The sequence below is a fragment of the Semicossyphus pulcher genome, unplaced genomic scaffold (genome assembly GCF_022749685.1).
Source record: "Semicossyphus pulcher isolate SPU_LCO1_2020_fin unplaced genomic scaffold, fSemPul1.0.p SCAF_14, whole genome shotgun sequence".
Taxonomy (NCBI): Eukaryota; Metazoa; Chordata; class Actinopteri; order Labriformes; family Labridae; genus Semicossyphus; species Semicossyphus pulcher.
Window position 1 is genome coordinate 1,238,854 of NW_027211648.1, and position 24,496 is coordinate 1,263,349.

The following is a 24,496-nucleotide window of genomic DNA, read 5'->3' on the forward strand; positions in this document are numbered from 1 at the left end:
ATGATAATGTAAAATAAAATTGATTGAAATGAAATTATTTGTTGAATCTTAATAATAAATCTTGATCTTTAACAACTTTAATATGATACATACAGACAAAAAATGATACCTTCTAATATACACTCAGATAATGACACATACTAACATACATACAAAATGACACATACTAACATACATATGAAAAATGACACTAATACACAAAAAATGACACATACTAACATACATACAAAAAATGACAAATACTACAAAAATGACACATACTAACATAAACTCAAAAAATGACACATACTAACACGTAAAAAATGACATACTAACATACATACAAAAAATGACACATACTAACACATACAAAAAATGACACATACTAACATACGTAGAAAAATGACACTAACAGACAAAAAATGACATACTAACTTACGTAGAAAAATGACACTAACAGACAAAAAATGACACATACTAACATAGATACAAAAAATGACAAATAATACAAAAAATGACACACACTTACATACATACAAAAAGTGACACGCACTAACATACATACAAAAAATGACACACTAACCTACACACAAGAAATTACATACTAACATACATACTAAAAATGACACATACTAACATACACTCAGAAAATGAAACATACTAACATACACTCAGAAAATGACACATAAGAACATACATACAATAAATGACAAATAATTCAAAAAATGAAACATACTAACATACATATAAAAAGTGACACTAACAAAAAATGACACATACTAACATACATACAGAAAATGACATATACTAACATACATACAAAAAATGATACATACCAACATACGTAGAAAAATGACACTGACACAAAAAATGACACATACTAACATATATACAAGAAAATGACAAATAATACAAAAAATGACACACACTAACATACATACAAAAAATGACACACACTAACATACATACAAAAAATGACACACACTAACCTACACACAAAAAATTACATACTAACATACATACAAAAAGTGACATATACTAACATGCATACAAAAAATGACTCATACTAACATACATACAAAAAGTGACATTTACTAACATACACACAAAAAGTGACATTTACTAACATACATACAAAAAATAACACATACTAACATACACTCAAAAATTGACACATACTAACACATAGAAAATGACATGATAAGATACATGCAAAAAATGACATACTAAGAAACACAAAAAATGACACACTAACATACACACAAAAAATGACATATACTAACATACATACAAAAAATGACACATACTAAAATCTAATCAGAAAATGACTCATACTAACATACATACAAAAAATGATACATACCAACATACGTAGAAAAATGACACTGACACACAAAAAATGACACATACTAACATACATACAAAAATAACACATACTAACGTACACTCAAAAATTGACACATACTAACACATAGAAAATGACATAAGATACATGCAAAAAATGACATACTAAGAAACACAAAAAATGACACTAACATACATACAAAAAATGACACATACTAACATGCATACAAAAAGTGACATTTACTAACATAAATACAAAAAGTGACACATACTAACATACACACAAAAAGTGACATATACTAACATGCATACAAAAAATGACTCATACTAACATACATACAAAAAGTGACATTTACTAACATAAATACAAAAAGTGACACATACTAACATACACACAAAAAGTGACATATACTAACATACACACAAAAAATGACACATACTAACATCCATACAAAAAATGACACATACTAACATACATACAAAAAGTGACATATACTAACATGCATACAAAAAATGACACACTAACATACATACAAAAAGTGACATTTACTAACATACATACAAAAAATGACATACTAACATAAATACAAAAAATGACACATACTAACATACACACAAAAAGTGACATATACTAACATGCATACAAATAATGACTCATACTAACATACATACAAAAAGTGACATTTACTAACATCCATACAAAAAATGACACATACTAACATACACACAAAAAATGACACATACTAACATCCATACAAAAAATGACACATACTAACATACACACAAAAAATGACACATACTAACATACATACTACAAAATTAAACATACATACAAAAAATGACATACTAAGAAACACGCAAAAAATGACACACACTAACATACACACAAAAAATGACACATACTCACATACATACAAAAAATGACAAATACTACAAAAATGACACATACTAACATACACACAAAAAATGACATACTAACATAGACAAAAAATGACATATACTAACATACATACAAAAATAACACATACTAACATACACTCAAAAATTGACACATACTAACACATAGAAAATGACATGATAAGATACATGCAAAAAATGACATACTAAGAAACACAAAAAATGACACACACTAACATACACACAAAAAATGACATATACTAACATACATACAAAAAATGACTCATACTAACATCTAATCACAAAATGACTCATACTAACATACATACAAAAAATGATACATACCAACATAAGTAGAAAAATGACACTGACACACAAAAAATGACACATACTAACGTACACTCAAAAATTGACACATACTAACACATAGAAAATGACATAAGATACATGCAAAAAATGACATACTAAGAAACGCAAAAAATGACACACACTAACATACATATAAAAAATGACTAACACACAAAAATGACACATACTAACATACATACAAAAAGTGACATATACTAACATACACCCAAAAAGTGACATATACTAACATGCATACAAAAAATGACTCATACTAACATACATACAAAAAGTGACATTTACTAACATCCATACAAAAAATGACACATACTAACATACACACAAAAAATGACATACTAACATCCATACAAAAAATGACACATACTAACATACACACAAAAAATGACACATACCAACATACATACTACAAAATTAAACATACATACAAAAAATGACATACTAAGAAACACGCAAAAAATGACACACACTAACATACACACAAAAAATGACACATACTCACATACATACAAAAAATGACAAATACTACAAAAATGACACATACTAACATACATACAAAAAGTGACATTTACTAACATACATACAAAAAGTGACATATACTAACATGCATACAAAAAATGACTCATACTAACATACATACAAAAAGTGACATTTACTAACATACACACAAAAAGGGACATTTACTAACATACATACAAAAAATGACACATACTAACATACACACAAAAAATGACACATACTAACATAAATACATACTACAAAAATGACACATACTAACATACATACAAAAAATGACACATATTAACATACATACAAAAAGTGACACATACTAACATACATACAAAAAATGACATACTAACATACATAAAAAATGACACATACTAACATACACTCAAAAAATGACACATACTAACATACACTCAGAAAATGACACATACTAACATACATAAAAAAAATGACACATACTAACATACACACAAAAAATGACACATACTAACATACACTCAGAAAATGACACATACTAACATACACACAAAAAATGACACATACTAACATAAATACATACTACAAAAATGACACTAACATACATACAAAAAATGACACATATTAACATACATACAAAAAGTGACACATACTAACATACATACAAAAAATGACATACTAACATACATAAAAAATGACACATACTAACATACACTCAAAAAATGACACATACTAACATACACTCAGAAAATGACACATACTAACATAATAAAAAAAATGACACATACTAACATACACACAAAAAATGACACATACTAACATACACACAAAAAATGACATACTAACATACATACATCCATGCAAACATACATGATATGATATCATACATCATTTTATGCATACTTGCTTACACACAACCATAAAATCATACAAACATAAAATGATACTAACATACACACTAACATACATACAAACCAATTTACAACAAATGGCTGCAGATAACCGTTCTTAAAGAAACAGGCCTACTTTTTTAGGACTTTAAAGAAGATCAATATTTCTCTCAGGTTTTCGGGGAATCAATCTGTAGAAAGTTAAAGTCTAAATGTTTGGTATTTTCACCCTCAGAGCTCACCTGAGTTTTTGGTTCCTGACTGTTAAAATGGCCGCCAGCGCTCTGTGAACGCTTCGTCCTCCACCAACCGATGAAGGACGATGAGGAGACAGATTCCTCTGATGCAGCAGATTTGTTTGGTGTCGTGTGAAACGGTTGTCACAAAGCAACTGTATGAGAGCAGATGAATAATTGATGCTGCATTCACACCGCTCTTTGGAGACGTTATTGAGTCCTGAAAGAACAACGCTCACTGTGACTCGCCACGCCTTTACATCTCTGACATGATATTTACAGACGTGTTGAATTAAAAACTTTGACATCAAGTCAGACTCTTTTATTTTGTTAAACTGAAGTCACCATCACAGGTTTTAGCGTTAGGGTTTAAATAACTTTTTCCTTTTGAAGAGCTTTAAAGAATACGTTCATAGCTTTGTAAAATATCTATCAGATGAAAAAAAAAATTGTAGATGTCAGCCAATTTTTCTCCTTCAATTTATACAAAAAAAAACTGTTTTTGGTTATTTCCCATGAGAGATTTCAGTATTTTTTTCCAGAAACAAAAAGTTATTCTGTTTTTCATCACAGAAAAGCAGAGAAATCAACACAGAAAAGAAAAGTGGAAACATGTGAATCTTTGACATTTTTTCTCGTAAATGACTGAAATTTCTTTAGCTCAGATTAAATTAACCATTTACAAATATTTATTTCATTATGTATTATTATTTTTCAAACCATTTCAGTTTTTACGTATAAGCCATAAATGATGCTTTTATTTTGAAATTCTTTGGGGTAAATTGATCCAAAGCAGTTGTAAATAACTTCAATCAGTAAATAAAACCCTGCTTCATGTTTTCTTTATGAGATGTTGTAGATGTAAAGAAGATGTAAAGAACAACAAATCAAAGGTTTTTAACTTCCCTGATGTTTAAAATGATTCATATATTTCCATAACTTCTGACCGTGATAAAATGATCTATGCTCACCTGTAGTTCCCGTGTTGGCCCTCTAGATGTCTCTGCAGCTCCACCAGACTGGACGTGTCTCTAAATGAGGAAGAACACAGAGTCAGGTTTAATAACGGGTTACTGTCGAGTCCTGTCTCATATATTAACATCATCGAATTGTCTGATTCTTTTACATCATCTTTAGAACTCACTGTAATCCCTCCATGCCGTGTTATCGGCTGCAGATGTTGTTGTTGGAAAACTTTAAGCTGCCGAGATTCTTGCAAAAAAGAAAATACTTATTTTGCAGAAATATTGAGAAAACAGAGTAAAAAACAAAGGTGAAAGAAGGATAAGAAATAAAGGGAGAATAAAGGATCCAGAGCAGCCTCACCTGACATCACATAAACACACTTCATGATCCAGCTCCCACACCAAAGTCCATTTGAAAATCTGGCACTGTAGCCTCTTAGTAATCAGCCAACTCCACAAACTAACACGACAATAGGCTGTTGCTCTCAGAGGCTATATCATCGAGCCCCCAGGTGTTACATTCCCCGGAGATGATTAGACGATGTGGGGAGCAACAATAAATAAACCCAGGAAAAAGAAGGGAGGAACAAAGTTTAAGCTAATTTAAAGGAATTTATTTACAAATTAAAGCAAAACAGGAACACAGAGCAAGCTTCGATCAAAACAAACACAAGAGAAGCTATAACTCAAAAGACTATTAAACCAAAAATTACAATTAACTCGAAGAAACACCCTCCTCCTAATGAAGGAGTACACACACAGCCCAGTGGCCCACTTTCCCTGTTGCCTCCTCTCTGCTGCTCGTTATACTTGCTCCTGATTGCTGAATGAAAAACAGGTGATCTTAATCACCTGCAGTGAAGGGAGAGCAGCACCTGAGGAGCACACAGGAGAGAGACACACAACACAAAACTACGGCACGAAACAGAGTCATCAGACGATAACCGGTGGGTCGACCTTTAACAAACCTCGGTCAGAAAAAGGATCAATGAGTCCCACAGACGACAACAGGCCAGCCTCTGCACTCCCTCTGCTACAGGTGCTACATGGGGATGCATTCTGGTCACTTTTGCTAACAAGGGGCGGCCCCTCATCCATTCGTTCCCCTTTAATCGTCTGCTGGCGGTGACATAAGACCTGGCAGTGAGCGCGCTCTCACAGCGGTCCATGTAAAGTGAGGGGGTCATGCCAGCTGCAGCCTGAAGGATTACTGGCAGTGAAAGAGTCAGAAAGACTCCTGGGGAGGGGGGGGGGGTTATTTCCAAATCTGCAGAAAACTCCAGCATGCAACATTTATGAATTAAAAAATGTGACCCCAGTGATTTATGGGACAATCAATCAATCTCTGAGCCCGTCGGATATCATGTGACGACAGTTCATCCTCTGGGAGCAGCGGACAGCTTTTCTGGGCTCCTGGTGTAGCCAGCGGTCAGTGATAAACGTCTTCCAGCCAAGACTTCCTTTCCACGCGCCGCATTGTTTACAGTCCGACTAGAAACTTGAGAAGTAAGCAACAACGTCTAAGAGTGGATTGTTTGCTTCATATCTGTTTACAGCGATTTATAAAAGCTTAATCATCATCTGCTGACAGCCAAAGGGAGCTGGGATGCTCGTGGACAATACTACTCGACTACAAACGGAAACCACAACGTTTCTGACACCTGGGGTCCGTTTCACAAAGCAGGTTTATTGAAAACTCTGAGTCTGTTAACCCTGAAATGAGGGAAACTCTGAGTTTTCCGTTTCACAAAGGGAGGTAACTTAAGCTCTCGGTCAGTTACCGTAGTAACAGACTCTATGAACCTAACCTGGTCGCGAGCAGGTTTTCTTCAGGAAACTCAGAGTTTCGCTCTGTCTCCTCCCTCTGTTATATTCTATCAATTCGACTTCCTCATTCATTCAGCCCGTCTCACGCGTGTGTTTAAGCGGTTACCGAATTAAAAGAAGAAACGTAGCGTCTCTGTGCTGCTCTGACCGCTTTGTCTTTTATAATTGTGATAAAAAAAATCAAAAAACAAATCTGTGTCAAAGTCATCATTTTTAGATTTTCCAACACCACTGCCGAGAGCGCTCAAATAAGACACCTTAAGTTATTGGATTTTTTTTATTTATTTAAACTAACACATTCAGTTAAATCAACATAAATTATAATGTATGCGAAGTCAGCATCATGTTAGGGATAAAGCTAATGCACATTAAAACAGCCACTGAATTATATTTAATTAGTTTAATATTTAAAATATGATTGAAGTGCTTCCATGTATGTTTTTTTTCTCCCGCTGCATTGCTCCTAAATTAATATAAATTTTAGCTTCCGGTCGTGTTTAAGTATTAAATAAATAGACCAGTTTAAACTAGCGCATTAACTCGAGCAGCAGTTTCTTCCCACGCCGCTTCTCTCTCTTTTGCAGCTGCAGCCGTGTTACTTTATGTTTCTAAAAACATGCTCGTATTCGCTGAACGTCCGCGTGAGGATTTAGAGCTCCACTGGTGTGACGTAGGAGGACCTCTTTTTGTGTACCGTTGCCATGGTGAATCGTGGTATCGGGGCTCCATGAATGCTGGCTTTTTACAGTCAGCGTGCACGCACTTAACTCCGGCTGAACCGACTCAGAGTTGATTGAACTAACTCTGATCAGCTGTTCTGGAACCGAAAACTCAGAGTTTCCTATCTCAGAGTAGATCGACTCAGAGTTCAGGGTTAGACTCAGAGTTTGTTGAACCTGCTTTGTGAAACGGACCCCAGGAGTCGTGTCTCTCGCTACAGAAGGTATTTAAATGCAATCTGTTAATAGAGATTAATGTGACATACACCCTGTATGATAAAAGGTGGAGAAACTGAACGTGATGTCCTTCTTTGTTTATGTTTCTCAGTGAGACACAGAAGCTCTGATCGCTCACAGACGGCAAAACGTTAAGTCCTTCAACCCATAACACAACAGAGAGGGGTTGTTGCTACCCTCAAACACGACCCACAGAAATGTTTCCTAAATTGGTCCCTCTGTCGATGGCAGACAACACGTCCTCATACGCTCACATTTATCCCAGAAAAAGAAGTTCAACCGTCTTTAGCGCTGTGAAATGGTTGAAATGTTTGTTGAATGACGTACTTTAACGTTACGAATGTGAGATGAGACATTAAACGTAACGTTTGGTCTCCTGCGTGAAAGTGTTCATTTGACTCGTGCATCGTCCCCTCGCTGCCACCAGAAGGGACGATTTATCTCTTTGTACTACGTCACCTGACCTCCACCTTTTCTCCTGTCCTAGTAACTACGTCCACTAGAGGTCTCTGACTAACAATAAACATAAAGATGGGTCATAAAAGGCTGTTGCTCAAAGTTACGAGCTGTGTCCCAGCTCAGGGGCTGCATCCTTTGAAGGACGTATCTGAAGACCGATTGCATCACAGCGGAGCATCGAAGGCTGTCCCATTTGGAAGGCTCCTCCAGATTCGGTCGATTAATGCTTCCTCCTTTTCCCGGGTCACAAAGGATCCATCAGGTGCATCATACACGGCCTAACGTGTCCGATTCATTGCCCACCAATTCAAATGAGATGGCCGACTCTTAAACAGCCGAAGAATAAACGTAAAAGTTTTTGGTTTCAACTCAGTCGAACAGCTGAGATACAAAAAAACAAAAACCAAAGGGGCTTTGAAACTTTTAAATATTCTTACGTAAAATGTAAAATAATAGGTTACGTTACATGACGTTAGTTATGCTAGCTAGTTAGCTAGCTACCTGTTGCTAGTTGATAGGAATATGGTGATGCAACCGTAAGGGCGGGAACAGCTGGTGATGCAAACAGGAAACCCTCTGTAGACCAGACCGTCTCATTTCAGTCGGGCCCACTCAGGCTTTAAATAACTCATCCTCTGTAGGCCACGTCTTTCGAAGGATGCAGCACCTGAATTATGACACACCTACGGTCATATTTTTGTTGCAGGAAGTCCCCAAATTCAGAAAGATCTCTGCGCTGCTTTCTCGACACAACATCACGCAAATATTTTGCAAATGTTTCAACCAGCTGTGCTGTTGCTCTGTACTCTGTCTCTTCACGTCTTTTTATGTACTGGTGCAGCCTAGAAAATACTTGGGGTTTGATCTGAACACACCTAAAGCACGACCTCTTATCACAAAAATAATCTAAAATCTGTCGGTCAGAGTTCAACAGGTTGTGCACGTCTGAAAGTAGCTTTCAAGAACAGTTTTTACTCTTTTAATACACATTTTCTCTCAAATCTGAAAAAGGAATTAGTGAAAAGAAAATCTTTTTCTATCATTCTGCACCTCGGCAGGTATTTCCTGAGATCACTGGTGGGCTAACAGTCATTTCTCTACAGATGTAGACGCCTCAAACAATCCCACAATGCAACATAAAACGAAACGAGCGCTGGTCGCGGAAAAATATAATAAATTCAACATAAATTCTCTTTCAAGCTGCACAGACTCCCAGAAAGACGATTAGACGACCGACTTTTCTTCAGGAACTTAAACGTCACATCATGTCTCCAGAAGAGACGGCGTGTCTCCAAAATAGTTTTACAGATTTTTGTGATGTTTTGGCTCCTGGTGCATGTTGGGAATTAGGGAGATCAGCCGCTGTGAAAGAGAGAATAAAAAAATAAAAAAAAGTGGAGTTTTCATCTCCAACGCTTTGTTTCATCATCCGTCCATCACAGCCGATGATGAAAGGCCGCTCGTTACGCCTGACGCCGTCCGATCTAAATTCCACATCAGACCTCCTCACTGAGACGGACAGCCAGAGGTTATTAGAAGGAGCTTCAGGTCCGAGCACCTCCTCTCTCTCTCTCTCTCTCTCACTCACACACACACACACACACACACACACGAGCCCTGCCTGTGATCTATGATTCATGTGCGCTCATTTAAAATAGTGTGAAATATTTAAAGTTGGCTGGTCGGCCTCAGAGGGTCGACTGACTGACCTCTCCACTCTTATTACTGCATGGAGAAGGAGGAGGAGGAGGAGGGGGAGAGATGATATAGGCAGGAAGGAGGAGAAGAGGAAGGTAATAAAGTGAGACGAGTGGATACAGACAGATTGGAGGGCGAAGAGATGGATGTAAAAGAGCAGTAAATATAATCAGAAGAAATGCTGTTCGGTTCAATTCATTTTTCAGTTGTTGCGTTTGTCTTGCTTTCCTCCCCTCTTCTGTAACGTGAGTATACCACAGTGGTATTGATTCCATCAGCAGTGACACCCAGGACCCCAGACGTCTCTAACCACAGCAGTGACCAGTCTACGTCAGGTGATGCATCCACCTCTGTGCTGCAGGTAAACGTACCTGATTGGAGGTGTGAAGGTCTCCAGGCAGGACAGGACCCTGGTTTAAAACACCTCCGGGGGGGTCTCCTTCTCTCTGCAGCGTCTCCTCTGATCCGCTGAGATGAAGGTCGAGGAGACGTAGTGAGAACAGAGAAAATACATTTTTAATCATTAACTCACTGTTTTGTTTTGTCCGCTCATTTTGAAAATCACAAATTCTTTAATTTATTTATGAATTAAATAAGGCTGTAATGGCCGCAACATAATCCTTGATGGGTCAAAGGTCGTCCACTAAAAGTTCTTGTTGTTTCCACTGACAGGCTCAGATTGTGATTCTAAGTGTGTGACAACATGACAGAAAGGATCCCTACAGAGATAGACCTTTTTGTTACAGAGGAAGATGATTGTTTTAACCACAAACAGACGTTACATCGCTCTCTGCAAACACACCAGACTCCATTCATAAAAACACTGATTTACTTGCAGAACACAGGATTAATGGGTGTAACAACCGACCGTTTGTATGAGTTATTGTGTTGCGTTATATAACTGGCTGTATAGCTAATCCTTCAAAAGACCAACCTCACAAAAAATGTTAACAATCTAAACTGTCAAGGAGCGATGTAACGTCTGTGTGTGGTTAAAACAATCATCTTCCTCTGTAACAAAAAGGTCTATCTCTGTAGGGATCCTTTCTGTCATGTTGTCACACACTTAGAATAACAATCTGAGCCTGTCAGTGGAAACAACAAGAACTTTTAGTGGACGACCTTTGATCGGGTACAATTGCCCCAAAGGATTACATTGCAGCCATTACAGCCTGTTTTATGGCTGCCGGCTGAACAAATCTACTGGAGTAATTCCAAAGTTTTTGTACCTTTTTAGTCATTTAGATCCAAAAACATGTACCAAAAAATGTAGGGCCCAGATCTGAATTACTGTTTTAAACGTGGAATACAGGCCGCAAACGGAAGATGCAGGAACAAGAAAACAAACAAAGGAGAGAATAAGAAGAAGAAGAAGAAGAAAGCAGCTTGCGGCGATGTGACAGCTTTTGTTTTATCTTGGTGGGGAGCAGGATGGCTGAATGTGTCAAACAGAAGAAATGATGCAATCTGGTAACAAATTCGAGAGAAATTTTTATTATGAATATGGCACCTGTAAGATGGTCAAAACCGGGTTACATAAAGACAACCATGTATGTGACATGTTCCTCTGAGCGGATGAGAACCTATTAAACTTATAAAAGAACAACTGCTATAAAAATGAAGTATGTACATATTCGGATTTGCAGCATTATTCATGGAAAATTAACTCAAAAAGATGTCTTTTGTAAAGAATAAAAAATAAGCCAGGCACTCAAAGTTAGCATCAGTTAGTCATGTGTTTGTCCCCGTCTTCTGCGAGGACAAAAATGAAAATAAAAAATAGAAATGTACCATAGTTTTCTCTTTTTTAATATTTTAATTTGTTTGTATTTAGAATTTTATAACACTGTTAACATTGATAATAAGAGATTCCCTCTCTCCCGTATTTCAGCTACTTGGCACCAAGTTCCTCATAAAAGAATCTGTATAATTGTACAAGAAATAGTTAAAAACACAGACACAGTTTCTTCACAGGTAAATGAAGTGATTTTTCAATATTTGTAATTCTTAAACACTATGTATTTTTGACAGCAGCTGTGATTAAGGTTTTTACGTTTTTAAAATCACCAGCAAAGTTTTCATTTTTCGACATAAAACACAGAAAAACATTGAAACAGCTTGGACCGGCTGTTTGGTTTTTGTTACATGTGGGTGTATTTCCTGGTTACGTCTGAGTTATGTGCCCCTCCTCCCTCCCATCCCCCATCCCCCTTTTCTTACCAAATGGGGCCCTGCCTTTCCTTTGTGCCCCTCCCCCCATTTTCACGCAAACCCTCCAAAAGTAGAAAACGCTAAAATCCAAAGGAGCGCTGAAACAAAATGCTCCTGAATTTAACATTCAACCGACAGAACGAGCGGCCCGAGTCACATTCCCCTCGTCGAACACAAAAATAAATAAGTCCACCGTTTGAATTTCTTCACCTGTTTTTTGTTTAACATGTTAGTTGCAGTAACAAGACATTGATCTTCACAGAAAGCACAGACGCTACAGATTGTTTTTCCTGATATGAGGGGGAGGGGGAATAGAGGCCCAGACTTTATTCTTTCAGCAGGCCTCCATCGCGTCCCCGCGTGGGCTCGACACGCGTAAAAAAACACAAAAAACTCTGGACCCAAAAAAAACAACTGAAGAACAAAAAACGAGGGATTGATCACGTGAAACGCATCAGACGAACTTACTAAACATGCAGTTCAGTTTCCAAAACACCTATAAAAATAGATTTATAGTGCGAAATATTTTTTTCTTCTTTTAATTTCTTAAGAAATCTTTAAAACTGTTTTTTATTACGTGTCCTGAAATAGATTTTTTTCTCCCCCCTTGAACCACTTGTGTAACTTTATTTGAGAGAAGTTTGCGCAGGAAGTCAACAAGTTTGGTGGGAACCAATGAAATACACCCAATGCACACAGGAAGCCCCAAGGGACTCTGGGAAATGTTTCACAACTGAGGCTTTTATGGTTTTTCCAGGACTACATCTAAAAAAAATGCTACTTTAGGCTTTTTCCTCATGATAATTTAATTCTATGTATTGTAAATAATTATTAGTTATCTTATATGCAAGAGCTGGAAACTGCGATTCCCAGAATTCCTTAGCGGCAAAAACATGGCTCCATAAACCTTTGAGCTAGTTAAAGAATCTTTTTCATCTCTGAGAGAAAGGACAGCAAGATAAAGAGGTTTGTATAAGACTACACAACAGCAAAAAGCAATAGCAGAGAGAGAAAGAGAAGGATTAGAAAACAAACCAAAAAGAGGTTTTACAAAGACGAAAAGGAAGCAGCGGAAAAAAAGGTGGACTCTACAAATTTTTTTTTTGTTTTTTGCAAAGGCCACCGAACACGAAATTCCACAAACCTCCACTGGTTTCACTAAGACTGCAGATAGAGGGAGAGAGAGAAAGAGGCGGGGCAAGAGAGAAAGATGGCTGCCATTTTTTGGTATCACAATAATCCAAAAGAGACTCCGCCTCTCTCTCTCGAGTAGCCCCGCCCATCACCCCTCCCCCACACTAGAGAGAGCACAGAGAAGACAAAGGACAAAAACAGCTACAGTAGCTCAGTATATACTGCATATAGTCAACACACACAGAGAGAGAAGTCGCCATGAAAGACTTTTGACAGCCAGTGACACTAAACACATCGGTAACACGTTTTTACGGCTTAATCACACTGGGTAATAAGGATGACGGGATGTAAAGACGGGGCTGTCAACTTTAAAAAGTTGCATGAATGTCGTGACATTTTTTTTTTTACGGTTTTCATTATTATTTGTTCTCATCTTTTGTTCTCTTTTTACCAAAAAAGTATAAGAAAAAAAAATACAAATGAACGAGAATCACAGTGCTTTTAAAACACCAAACGTGAGAAATCTTTTTTTTTTTGGCAACGGAGGCTGGGGAAGAAAAGACACAGAAGAACAACGACAAAGACAACATCGTTTAAAGGAATGTGATTTTTTTCTCTTCCTCAAAAAAATTCATATTCTTTTTTTTTGTAGTTATTGGATTGATTGTTTTGATAGATTGATTGAAAAATGCAATGTCTTTATTACAATCTCCTTGTTGATATGTGGTTTTTAATCACAGGGTCCGGCGATGAGATGGAAGAGAGTGGATTGTTTAGGAAAATCTTGTGGAGGTGATTCTGGTTTAGGAAGAAGACGAGGAGGAGGAAGAAAACAAACGAAGACAAGGAAAGTATTCAAAATAAAACAGTGTCAAAACAGGAGCCGGTCGAGGTTTTCAACATTCATTTTTCAAGTTAGCATCACTAGCATATTAGCCTCAGTTTTACTGAGAATTAAAAGTGATTAAGTTAGAAAAAACATAAAAATACAAAAACTCTATGCAGCCTAAAATTCAACCAATCAACTCCATGTTGCCAGGCAGAGCCGCCTCTCATTGGCCAATCAGATTAAGCCTTTTTAGACAGACAAAGGAGGGACACATGGAGGTGATGTCGCTGATTTAGAGGTTCTAAGGTTCTTGCTGTTTCTGACTTTCCTGAAGGTCAGATGAGAAAAAAAATAAACTTTGAAATTGTTCCCCCTCCAAAAAAACAACAAAACAAACATGATTAGTCTGTCAACGAGCTGTGGGTCGTTTACAGCACCCACATCAGCCAGCTGAATCGGGGTTACTGGACGGTCGGTAGCACCATGAATCTGTAGATTGACAAGTAGAAATGCAGACGGAAAGATTGAAGATCAGATTAAAGACGAGAGATTAAAGAAGTGAGAGTGTAAGAGAGAGAGAACGACAGATTGAGATGCAAAGAGATGTAAGAGGAGGTTATGTTTGGTGCGAGACCTGTAGGTAAACTCCTGGGATAAAAGAGGAAGAAGTAACATTCGATATTTCACAGGTCATTACCCGGCTGAAATTGCTTTTTTTTGTTTTTCTTCATAATGCTTGATTTGTAAGTTAAGTCTGAGCTAGAATATTTTATAAAAAAAGGAAGAAAATGAAAGAAAAACAGCATTAATTCTCTGAACTATTCCCTCAATCGAGAAACGTCCTCAAAAACCTTTTTTCAAAAGATTATTATCTCTGAGACCTTTTCCGGGCACAGGAGAGCTCCCTCCTCTCGGTTTAAAAACTTTTCATGTCTTGATCACATCAAGAAACCTACGGAGGAGCGCCACAAAGAGTTTCTGTCCATTACAAATCCCTGTACCGCCCTCCATTAAATACAAACAATCAGCATCTTCATAAAGATGCAACAGAAACAAGACAAATAATAAAAATTATCCCGTCAGGCTCCAGCGGAGTCCTTAGGTAATATGAATTCTCTGTAGGCAAAAAAGGAATTCTTTACATTAAAGAATAGTCTGGTTTTTTTCGTCATTTGTTCACAAGAAAAACCTTGCTGATCGCAAGAAACAGAAGAAAAGAGAGACTGAGAGAGGAGGACAAGAGGATGAGGAGGAGAGAGAAAAAAGATAGAAAAGGGGGACATGTTTGAGGGTCATTCATGTCTATTACACAAGCTCAGTTGCTCACATTCAAAGTGCTAGAGTACATTTGTCATCCTTTCCTGTCCTTTCTCCCCTCTCGGAAACACAGTGCTGTGTTGATAAAAGATAGCAAGTAAAAAGTCTTTCATTTCTTTACTAGTGAGTAGTCTTTTACTTTGACACAGTTGTTGATTTCAGAAACACAGTAATACGGTCTTGAACGTTTTGCGTTAATCCTCCTTCCTCTCCAGAGTTGTCTGTGTGGTGTGGATCCCATTGCTGTACACTGGGAACGGTAGTGTTGAGAAAAGTCCCTCTGCTGTGGTGAAAACGTTGGCTGCGGTCGGCATCTGGCCTCCCAGGGCACCATTTGCGCCCGTTGCAGCTGGAGATCCAACAAACGGGCCAGCAGCCGCAGCTGCCGACATATTTAGCCTGTGGACGTGATGGTAGAGCATCTCCATGGGCGTCTTAGGGTCCAGGCCAAACCCTGGGCTATCGACAAAATTCATGGCAGCGTTAGGGAGGAGGTTGCCTTGCGCCATAGCCAGTGTGACGTCCGCCGGTGCGTACCTGATGGTCCCAGTGGTGTAAACCCGTGGAGCCGTCGTGCTGGTGGAAGCCAGAGTCCCTGTGACCCGGTGGACCAACGGGAGTACCACGTTACCAGCCTGCAGACGCTGTAGCGCCTCGAGATCACCAGAGTACAGCAGCGAGGAAGAAGAGGTTGATGAGGAAGAGGAGGAGGACGATGAAGAGGAAGAAGAAGATGAAGTGGTTGGAGTGCCTTGATGTTTGTCCCGAGGAGAGGCAGAGAGAGGAGGGGACAAGGGGTCGGCAGAGGAGGCACTGGAGGGAGGTGCTAAACTTGCAGCACTGGACGCAGAAGACGGGGCTGAGCTTCCATTGTATGGAGGCTTCCTCACTCCTCCTGCGCCTCCCTCATTTCCAGGAGGAGTGAGGACAGAGTCGGGAATGGCTACCTGCAGTGAGCCTCCCTGGGGTGAGGGGAAGGAATCGTGGCTCCCCGGAGCAGCTGGCTTGGAGGTCATGCTGTATGGAGACTCGTTTCTGGATATCTCTCTGTTGGGTGGGTAGTTCCAGATGCTGCTATCATTGTCGAAGTTGATCGGCTCTGCCATTTCCGTCTTGATTTTCAAAACTGAAGATGCACCTGTGCTGTTTGGGGAGCCAGAGGAGGAGAGGAGGTGGGAGGCGTTAGTGGACGTGGCTTGGGAGGGATCTACCAGTGGTGTTCCGTCTCCCATGGGGACGGGGCTTGGCGTCGTTGAGGAGAGACGAAGCCTCCTGCTTCGGGATTCATCCCATTTCTGCACTTTCCTCCTCTTCCGTCTCTTCTGGAGCTTGTTTCCGGTATCGCAATTCTGCACAGCTCCGTCTACTGCCTCATCCTCATCCTCCTCCTCCTCTTCTTCCTCCTCCTCTGATGAAGACGTTTGTGTGTTGTGCAGCTGTACTTCCTCCCCCTCTCCATAGTGCTCTACTTTAATATGAAGTCCTCCCAGATTGCCTAGTCCTCCGATAGCGCCAAGTCCTCCTAACCCTCCCAGTCCTGTTAATCTCCCCAGCCTTCCTCCTCCTCCTCCTCCTCCTCCCCCTCCACCTCCTCCTCCTCCTCCACTTGCCTCCTCCACTTCCTCCGCCTCTCCATCAGAAGGTTCCAGACTGTCATCACTATCCTGGCTCTCAGGGTTACTCGAGCTATCTCCTTCTTCCTGGCGCTTCATTTCCTGTTCGGAGGAGCAATGTGGTTGGCCAGGCTGCTGACGCTTGCTGTCTGCTTCCGGGTCCTCGCTGCGTTCTGATTGGTGGCCTGTCTTCCCCTCGGACTTGGTGTTCTCATTGTCTGTTGAGGAGAAATATTTACATTGATTAAAATACTCTAGAACAAATTTCCGTTCAAATGGCCCCACCAATGGCACTGAGGGTTGGAAAATCAGTGCATCGTTTTGGACCAGAATGACATACCTACTCAGTTATTTGGTGGGTTGACATTACATTCTGTACAGACGATTATGGCCCCCGAGGATCAGACGGCTTTGACGATCCCCTGACTTTATCTTAAGTGCAACCCACAGGTAAGCATCTGCAGTTGGAATTGAAACCTCTTGACAACTACCGGATGGATTCACTCAAAATCTTTTCGACATTTATGTTCCCCTGAGGTCCGATTCTAATAACTGTGGTGATTCTGTATCTTTTCATCGACCTCCATTATCCATCCAAATTTGAATTTGCCAAGTACCTTGCCTTAAGCCTTTCCCACTACCCTCAGCAGTTCTTAGTGCTAATTTGCAACCACATCCTTTCCTCTCACATAACCCATACCAAGTAATTTGACCTAAACATAACTGTTTGACTGTTGATAGTTGTTGTTTGACTACTTGTCCTTCCAGATCAATTGGAATGCCACGTATGGGTTCACAACACCATTACAAGGCACACAGGTTTGGTCTGTATCACTGCCGTCTCCATGAAATGTGTCTGATGAACTCTCCTGCTGCTTCCAGCTCCTTCAGGCTGACCAGTGCCCAGTGTGATGAGCAGTTAGCTCAGATCAGTACCAGGATTTCTCTGATGGACACCAACTACCGGCGTTCTGTTTCAGCTGTGGAGCGCCTGTCCATCTGTCTCCGCTGAGTGGCAGTTTCTGATCTGAGATCTGTCTCACTACAGCGCTATGAACTGAGATGTAGTTGCAGCAAATGGTCGAAACAAGCTATCCCTTAAAACCTACTTCACATGCCTAAGCTCTCAAGCATTCAGTTTGAACTCTTGTGCAGCAGATATCAGGTGTTGACCCTTTCATTTTCCAGACAGGATTTCCTTGTGTTGGGTTGTGGATGCACTGATGTGTGTTCAGTCTCTGTAGCTGCTGCTGTTCAGGCATGTTGGCTCTGTCCAGCCCATTACACACACACACACACACACACACACACACACACACACACACACACACACACACAAACACACACTTCAAACACTGCCAGCTCACACTGAGGCCAGTGGCTGCCCAGCTGGCAACGCTCAGACTCCCCAATGGCACCTGAAATGTCGACTCAATTGTTTTGTCTGGGGAAAACCTTGTATGTCCATTAAGAGGGCTTTCCAACAAAAACAGATTTATTTTCAGGCTGGATTTAAAAACTATACTTGCAGTTTTAAATGACACCCAGGGAGGGTTTTGGTTTGGTTTATTGACACGCTTATAGAGAATCACATATCAGGATACGTCAGGTATATGTCGATAAAGTCCGGGACTTATTTCCCTTGTCGGCCCTTGTACTTCCACAGATTTATCAGGATGGAGTCAGACATTTCAATAACATCAAATTGAAATGATTTAGATAAGAGATAGCCTGCATTAAAAACAATGTATGTGGAGGCAGGCAGGGTCAAATACAAGACGTTATCATGTTGGAATTATGGGAAGTGTTTCTTGGACTCAACCTGAGCTAGAAGTTAAGATAGCTTTGCTTCTGTGGATTGGATTACAAGATTCGTGTCTTAACTTACAGCCACATATCCTACTCCAATGCAACTTAGAGGGGGCTCTATTATTTGTAAACCAGGGCCGTATTCCTACATGACTAAAAGGTACAAACAGTGTCTGAATGTCTCCAGTAGACGTTTTCATCCTGCAGCAGTGAAACAGGCTGTAATGGCTGCAACATAATCCTTGATGGGTCAAAGGTCGTCCACTAAAAGTTCTTGTTGTTTCCACTGACAGGCTCAGATTGTTATTCTAAGTGTGTGACAACATGACAGAGAGGATCCCTACAGAGATAGACCTTTTTGTTACAGAGGAAGATGATTGTTTTAACCACACACAGACGTTACATCGCTCCCTGCACACACACCAGACTCCACTGACAAAAACAGTAATTCTTCCGTGCAGGTTGCTCGTCTACCGCTGACTCAATTGTTTAGATTTTTTTTTCTTGTTTGACTTTGGTGTTCTTAAACGTTTAGGTTGGAATCAATACTACATTTTTGTGACAAACGATAACACGAAAAAACTAACTGATCGATGCGGCACTAGACCGGGAGTTCCTGCGTCCTTTGAGGTAAAATACGTGTTTTTTTTAATGGAGTCTGGTGGCTTTAAAAAGCGATGTAACTGCTTTTTCTGGTCAAAAAGAGCATCTTTCTCATCTATCTCTGTAGGGATCCTTTCCGTAATGTTGTCCCTGTCTCTGTGCAGATTGAATCCGAACAGAACAAAGGTCAAAGGTCACATATCTCATTTTAGAATATGTTGAGCCTGAGCACCTCCGGCCTGTTGGAGCCCGGCTGAAGCTGGCCGCTTCCTGCAGCAGCTGGCGTCAGTTTACAGCCGACACGGTGCCAGAATCATTCTCCTCCAGCAAGAATAACAGCTGGCACTGATCCTCATCATGCCAACACAGGCTGCAGGACTTGATAATATTATGCTCAAGGTGGAGGCCCTGCGTTGGTTTAAATTCAGCTATACTGGCAGAGTGAGCTTTGTCTTCCTCAGTATTGGCTGCTTGCAGTGTTGGTGGCACTCGCTAAATTAATCCTTGATTTGTATTTCTGGATGTGAATCACTGTTTTAGGATTTAATTTCTTCTTCTGTTTGATACTCACATCAGGGTTTTGTCTCTGTAATGTTATTTATTATTTTTAAAGTTAAACTATACTAAATCATTTATGAAGTAAATAACTCAAAAGAATGACACCTCAGACTCATGACCGCCTCAAAGCTGGTTTTGCTTCATGAGAATTAATAGCTGACTTAATGAGGCCTTTTTCAAACACTTAAAATGAGTCGGGCATGTTTTTGGAGGGCGTTCAATCACCGGCGTTGCGGAAGCAAAACGTGCGCGAGGTGTGAACAAATGTCATGCTTCAAACACACACACGCCGCTGTTCCGCCCTGCTGACTCTGCAGTGTACACGGACGCCGATTCGTCTCTGTTACGGCATCAGAGGCGGAGCGACTTCACCCCACCATTACGCCCCCGGGCGTTCTACATAGAAGAGGAAACGTAACAGAGGCGTAATAATCCCACCTTGAACTGGCGGTGTAAAAGGGGCTAGTATTGATGGTACATGTAGTCCACTGAAGCAGGAAATTCCTCGGCCTCACGAGGATGCATTGGAAGCCCTTGCTTTATTCTTTGGCTCTATACTCTGGCTGGAATAATATCCTCTCCACTTCTGTTTTGGGATGCTACCTCCTCTGTAGTGTAGTTTCATAGCTGAAATAGCCTGTATTTCTTGTGTCATCGTTTACTTTAAATGACGGTGTCGTTGCCTAAAGGATAACAGATATGGCAACTTGGAAAACTCAAAGATGAGGTTGAAAGTCTCTGATCTCGTTCATTGTTCAGGTAACCAAAGACAAACGACAAAACCAAACCCTACGAGATCCGGGAAAGTTGTTCCAAGATCTGATTGGACTCGTTTGGGGTATTCTGTATATTGTTCGAGATCCCCGGTAGTTGGTGTCCATCAGAGAAATCTTGGTACTGATCTGAGCTAACAGCTCATCACACTGGACACACACAGGAGCTGGAAGCAGCAGGAAAGCTCATCCAGACACAGTTCAGGAGGAGGAAGGGAGATTAACCGAGCTGTGTGCACCTCTGGATGACGCTTTGACAAAACAGGAAGGCAAAAATGGTGACGAATATTTCTCAGTAAATGTCCTCTCACACAGCTGTTGATCTCTAGATTAAATGTGTCTCAGGGCTGCAAACTATATCTAATGGAACGTATCTAAAACCTGCTCCAAAAGACGATACATTTGTCGATATATCACCAAAACCTTTGTGCTAAACAGACATAAAACTGTGAGAGGAATGGGCGTGTTTTGATGTTATACTTTGCTATGTGGGATTCGTGTTGTGGTGCATCTTTTGGGTTGTTTTCTGTCATTCTTTGTGCCCTTTTTTGTGTAGCTGTGTGAAGTTTGGAGGCTTTTTGTGGCGTTGTGTAGAGTAATGCCATGTTTTATGTCATTTTGTGGTGTTTTGCAGCGCTGCCAGGAAGTGCTCATTCCCTGCAGCTGTTGGCGTTCATCTCCATCCAGCCTGGCACAAACGGCACACTGGCACCAACTGATAAAATATCTTTGGCTTCTCTGATTTTACTGCTTACTTCTGGTTATTATACAGTAATACTTGACGAGACATTTGTTAGGAGAACTTAGGATATATATTATATATATATATATATTAGGAGAAATATTCTGCTTGTAATTAATATTTTCATACTTCTCTATGTCCTCTACTCCTTTTGTCTTTCCCTCTTTCTTTGGACGATTCTGATCGTGTGCACCTAAACCTTTTCTCTCTAAGACATTCATTCTCTTTGATAACTGTTTCAATCTTTCTTTTCCAACCTACCAGAGTTTTCTTTGGACTCAGACTCAGAGTCGGAGGTTTCGGAGGACTCAGAGGTTTTCTCGGGCAGGTTGGGCAGCTGAGCGATGTCCATGGGCGTGTCTTTGTACTCTGGATTACTGTGAAGAAAAACAGGAAGATGGTTGTGATAAAAAGAAAAGAAATGCTAATCGTCTGACAACATTACAGAAAGGATCCCTACAGAGATAGGCCTGTTTGTTTAAAGTTAAGATGGTTGTTTTAAACCACAAACAGACGTTACATCGCTCTCTTCAGAGCCACCAGACTCCATTGACAAAAACAGTAATTTTACCTCACAGAACACAGGAGCTGCTGGTCTACCACTTATTTGATAGGTACGATTATTTAGGTTATTGTTTAACTTCGGTGTTTTAAATTGTTAATGTAGAATCAACAAACCAGAAAAAACACAAGTTCAAGGCAGCGTTACACCAGGACCTCACGTTATTCTGTGAGGTAAAATTTCTGTTTTTCTCAATGGGGTATGGTGGCTTATATTGTTTTTAGTTTTCTTAAACAATACAATAGATACGAGTTTTATCTCTGAGTTGACCTCTGACCTGAGGACGTAGTTGACCCAGATGACGTTCTTCTCGTTGGCGTTCTTGGCGTTGATGGCGATGGTGGCGCTGGACTGGATCCAGATGTAGCCGCTGTTCTTCTGGATCCACCGGTAGTACTTCGTCACACACTGACCCTTATTCATCACTGAGAGAGAGAGACAGAGACAGAGAGAGAGAGAGAGAGAGGGGGGGGGGAGGAGGTGTGTTATGATATGTTGGATTTTGTTTCTGAACTGTTGGACATCACTCTGACCGAGCAGGTTGTTCATCACAGGAGAGAGAGAGAAAAAATAGATGAAGGATGGAAGAGACTGGACTCAGGGCGAGAGACACAGACAGGAAGTGGGTGAGAGAGAGACAGAGAGAGGCAGTCATCAGATGTCATGTGACAGCTGGCTGAGAGCTGCTCTGCTGCCGCCATCATTAATCAGACCAACACACACTGCCAGCCTCCCTGAGCCTGTGTGTGTGTGTGTGTGTGTAGCTGTCTGTTCATGTATCTGTGTGTCTCTGATAGGCTTCAGACAATACAAACTCATACCATGATGTATGCACAACAGGTTTTGCTACTTCATGCCAATACTGTAAAATGTAAAGTTTTACTATGTGAAAGCTAACATGGTCACAGTTAGCATGTTAGCATGTCTGAGGAGGAGGACAGTGATATTTTCTTTAGACTGTTTTTGTTGATTTGAAGCAAAAAGTTTTGGTTAAGTGTTGACATGTCCTGGAAAGGCTCAGCTTGATATTCTAAGTGTCTAATAAAATAATAATAATTACATGCTGATTTTGACGCCAGAAACAGCTGCTACATCACTTTCTTCAAAGCCACCAGACTCCATTGACAAAAACAATAATTTAACCTTGTGGAACACCGGAGTTGCTGGCCTACGCTTTGTCTTATTTTGTTATATATAAATATTGTTGTTGGTACAAACTTACCATTTGAAACACCAAAGCACAAAATATACCAAACAACCCAAACAATAGAGGCAGCAGCAGACCAGCTGCTCCTGTGTTCTGTGAGGTTAAATCACTGTTTTTGTCAATGGAGTCTGGTGTGTTTGCAGAGAGCGATGTAACAACGCACTTTGACCCATCAATGATTATGTTGCAGCCATTACGGCCTATTTCACTGCTGCAGGATGAACACGTCTACTGGAGGAATACCAAGACTTTGTATATCTATTTGTCATTTAGACCCAGAATATCTAAAAATAGAGCTACGGTTTAAAAATACTGGATTTACTCTTCAGATTTCATTATTTTAATGGTTTAACTTTTTTTCTTTTATTCTTTATACGATTAATAAATAATTAATATATTTAATATAACCCATTGAGGTTTTCTTTCTTTCTTTGCCTTTCACTCCTTTATATTTCTAAACTCTACCAACACAATTAAACCCCAAAACTGAAGATAAACGTTTGCCATTCAACAAATCCTCCTCTTCTTCTATGGTTTAATTTGGAAACATGAAGAACACAAATAAATGCTTTCCATCTGTAAAACAAGTATCACCTTTGTAGATTTTGCTAATTAAACTACATTAAAGTATAGATACAACATAAACCTGACAGCTGCAGTACCTGTGTTTCTCCACCAGATAGTGCTGTGTCCCTGTGACAGCCCTGTGATCTTGGGAAGGTGGCAACCCCCTCCACCCCCACCCACTGCTCCGCCCAGCGACGGCACGCAGGCAATAAATTTGGCTAAATTAACCACTAAATGGTTATCTCAAGCAATATGTATTGGCATTAATCAGGAGCCGCTCAAACAGAAGCAGTCGGAGACGAGAAGCGAGGGCCGCTAAATTCATATCCCTCTCCTCCATTTAATTACGCACACAAATAGGATTTTCCTCGACAGAGAAGAAGGAGAGAGGAAGTCGGGGGTGATTTATATAAAAAGAAGGCCAGTAATTAAAAACTATTAGAAACTAATAGCATTGTTTAAGACGACATCCCC

General features: G+C 39.8%; 1 protein-coding gene across 2 annotated transcripts in view; it reads right to left on the bottom strand.

Annotated features, from left to right (window-relative positions):
- Nucleotides 1-15,506: 15,506 nt before the first annotated feature.
- Nucleotides 15,507-24,496, bottom strand: part of LOC138591839 (neuronal PAS domain-containing protein 3) — a 278,972-nt gene continuing 269,982 nt past the window's right edge. The window contains exons 10-13 of one of the 2 annotated variants that reach the window (XM_069662540.1): nt 22,526-22,673; nt 21,948-22,063; nt 17,195-17,419; nt 15,507-17,089 (exon numbers count right to left, since the gene is read on the bottom strand). In XM_069662540.1, coding sequence (XP_069518641.1) covers nt 15,783-17,089; nt 17,195-17,419; nt 21,948-22,063; nt 22,526-22,673 — 1,796 coding nt within the window. In that variant the 3' untranslated portion in view covers nt 15,507-15,782. Of the gene's footprint in view, nt 17,420-21,947; nt 22,064-22,525; nt 22,674-24,496 lie in introns of both variants that reach the window. The other variant, XM_069662539.1, reaches the window with a different exon arrangement.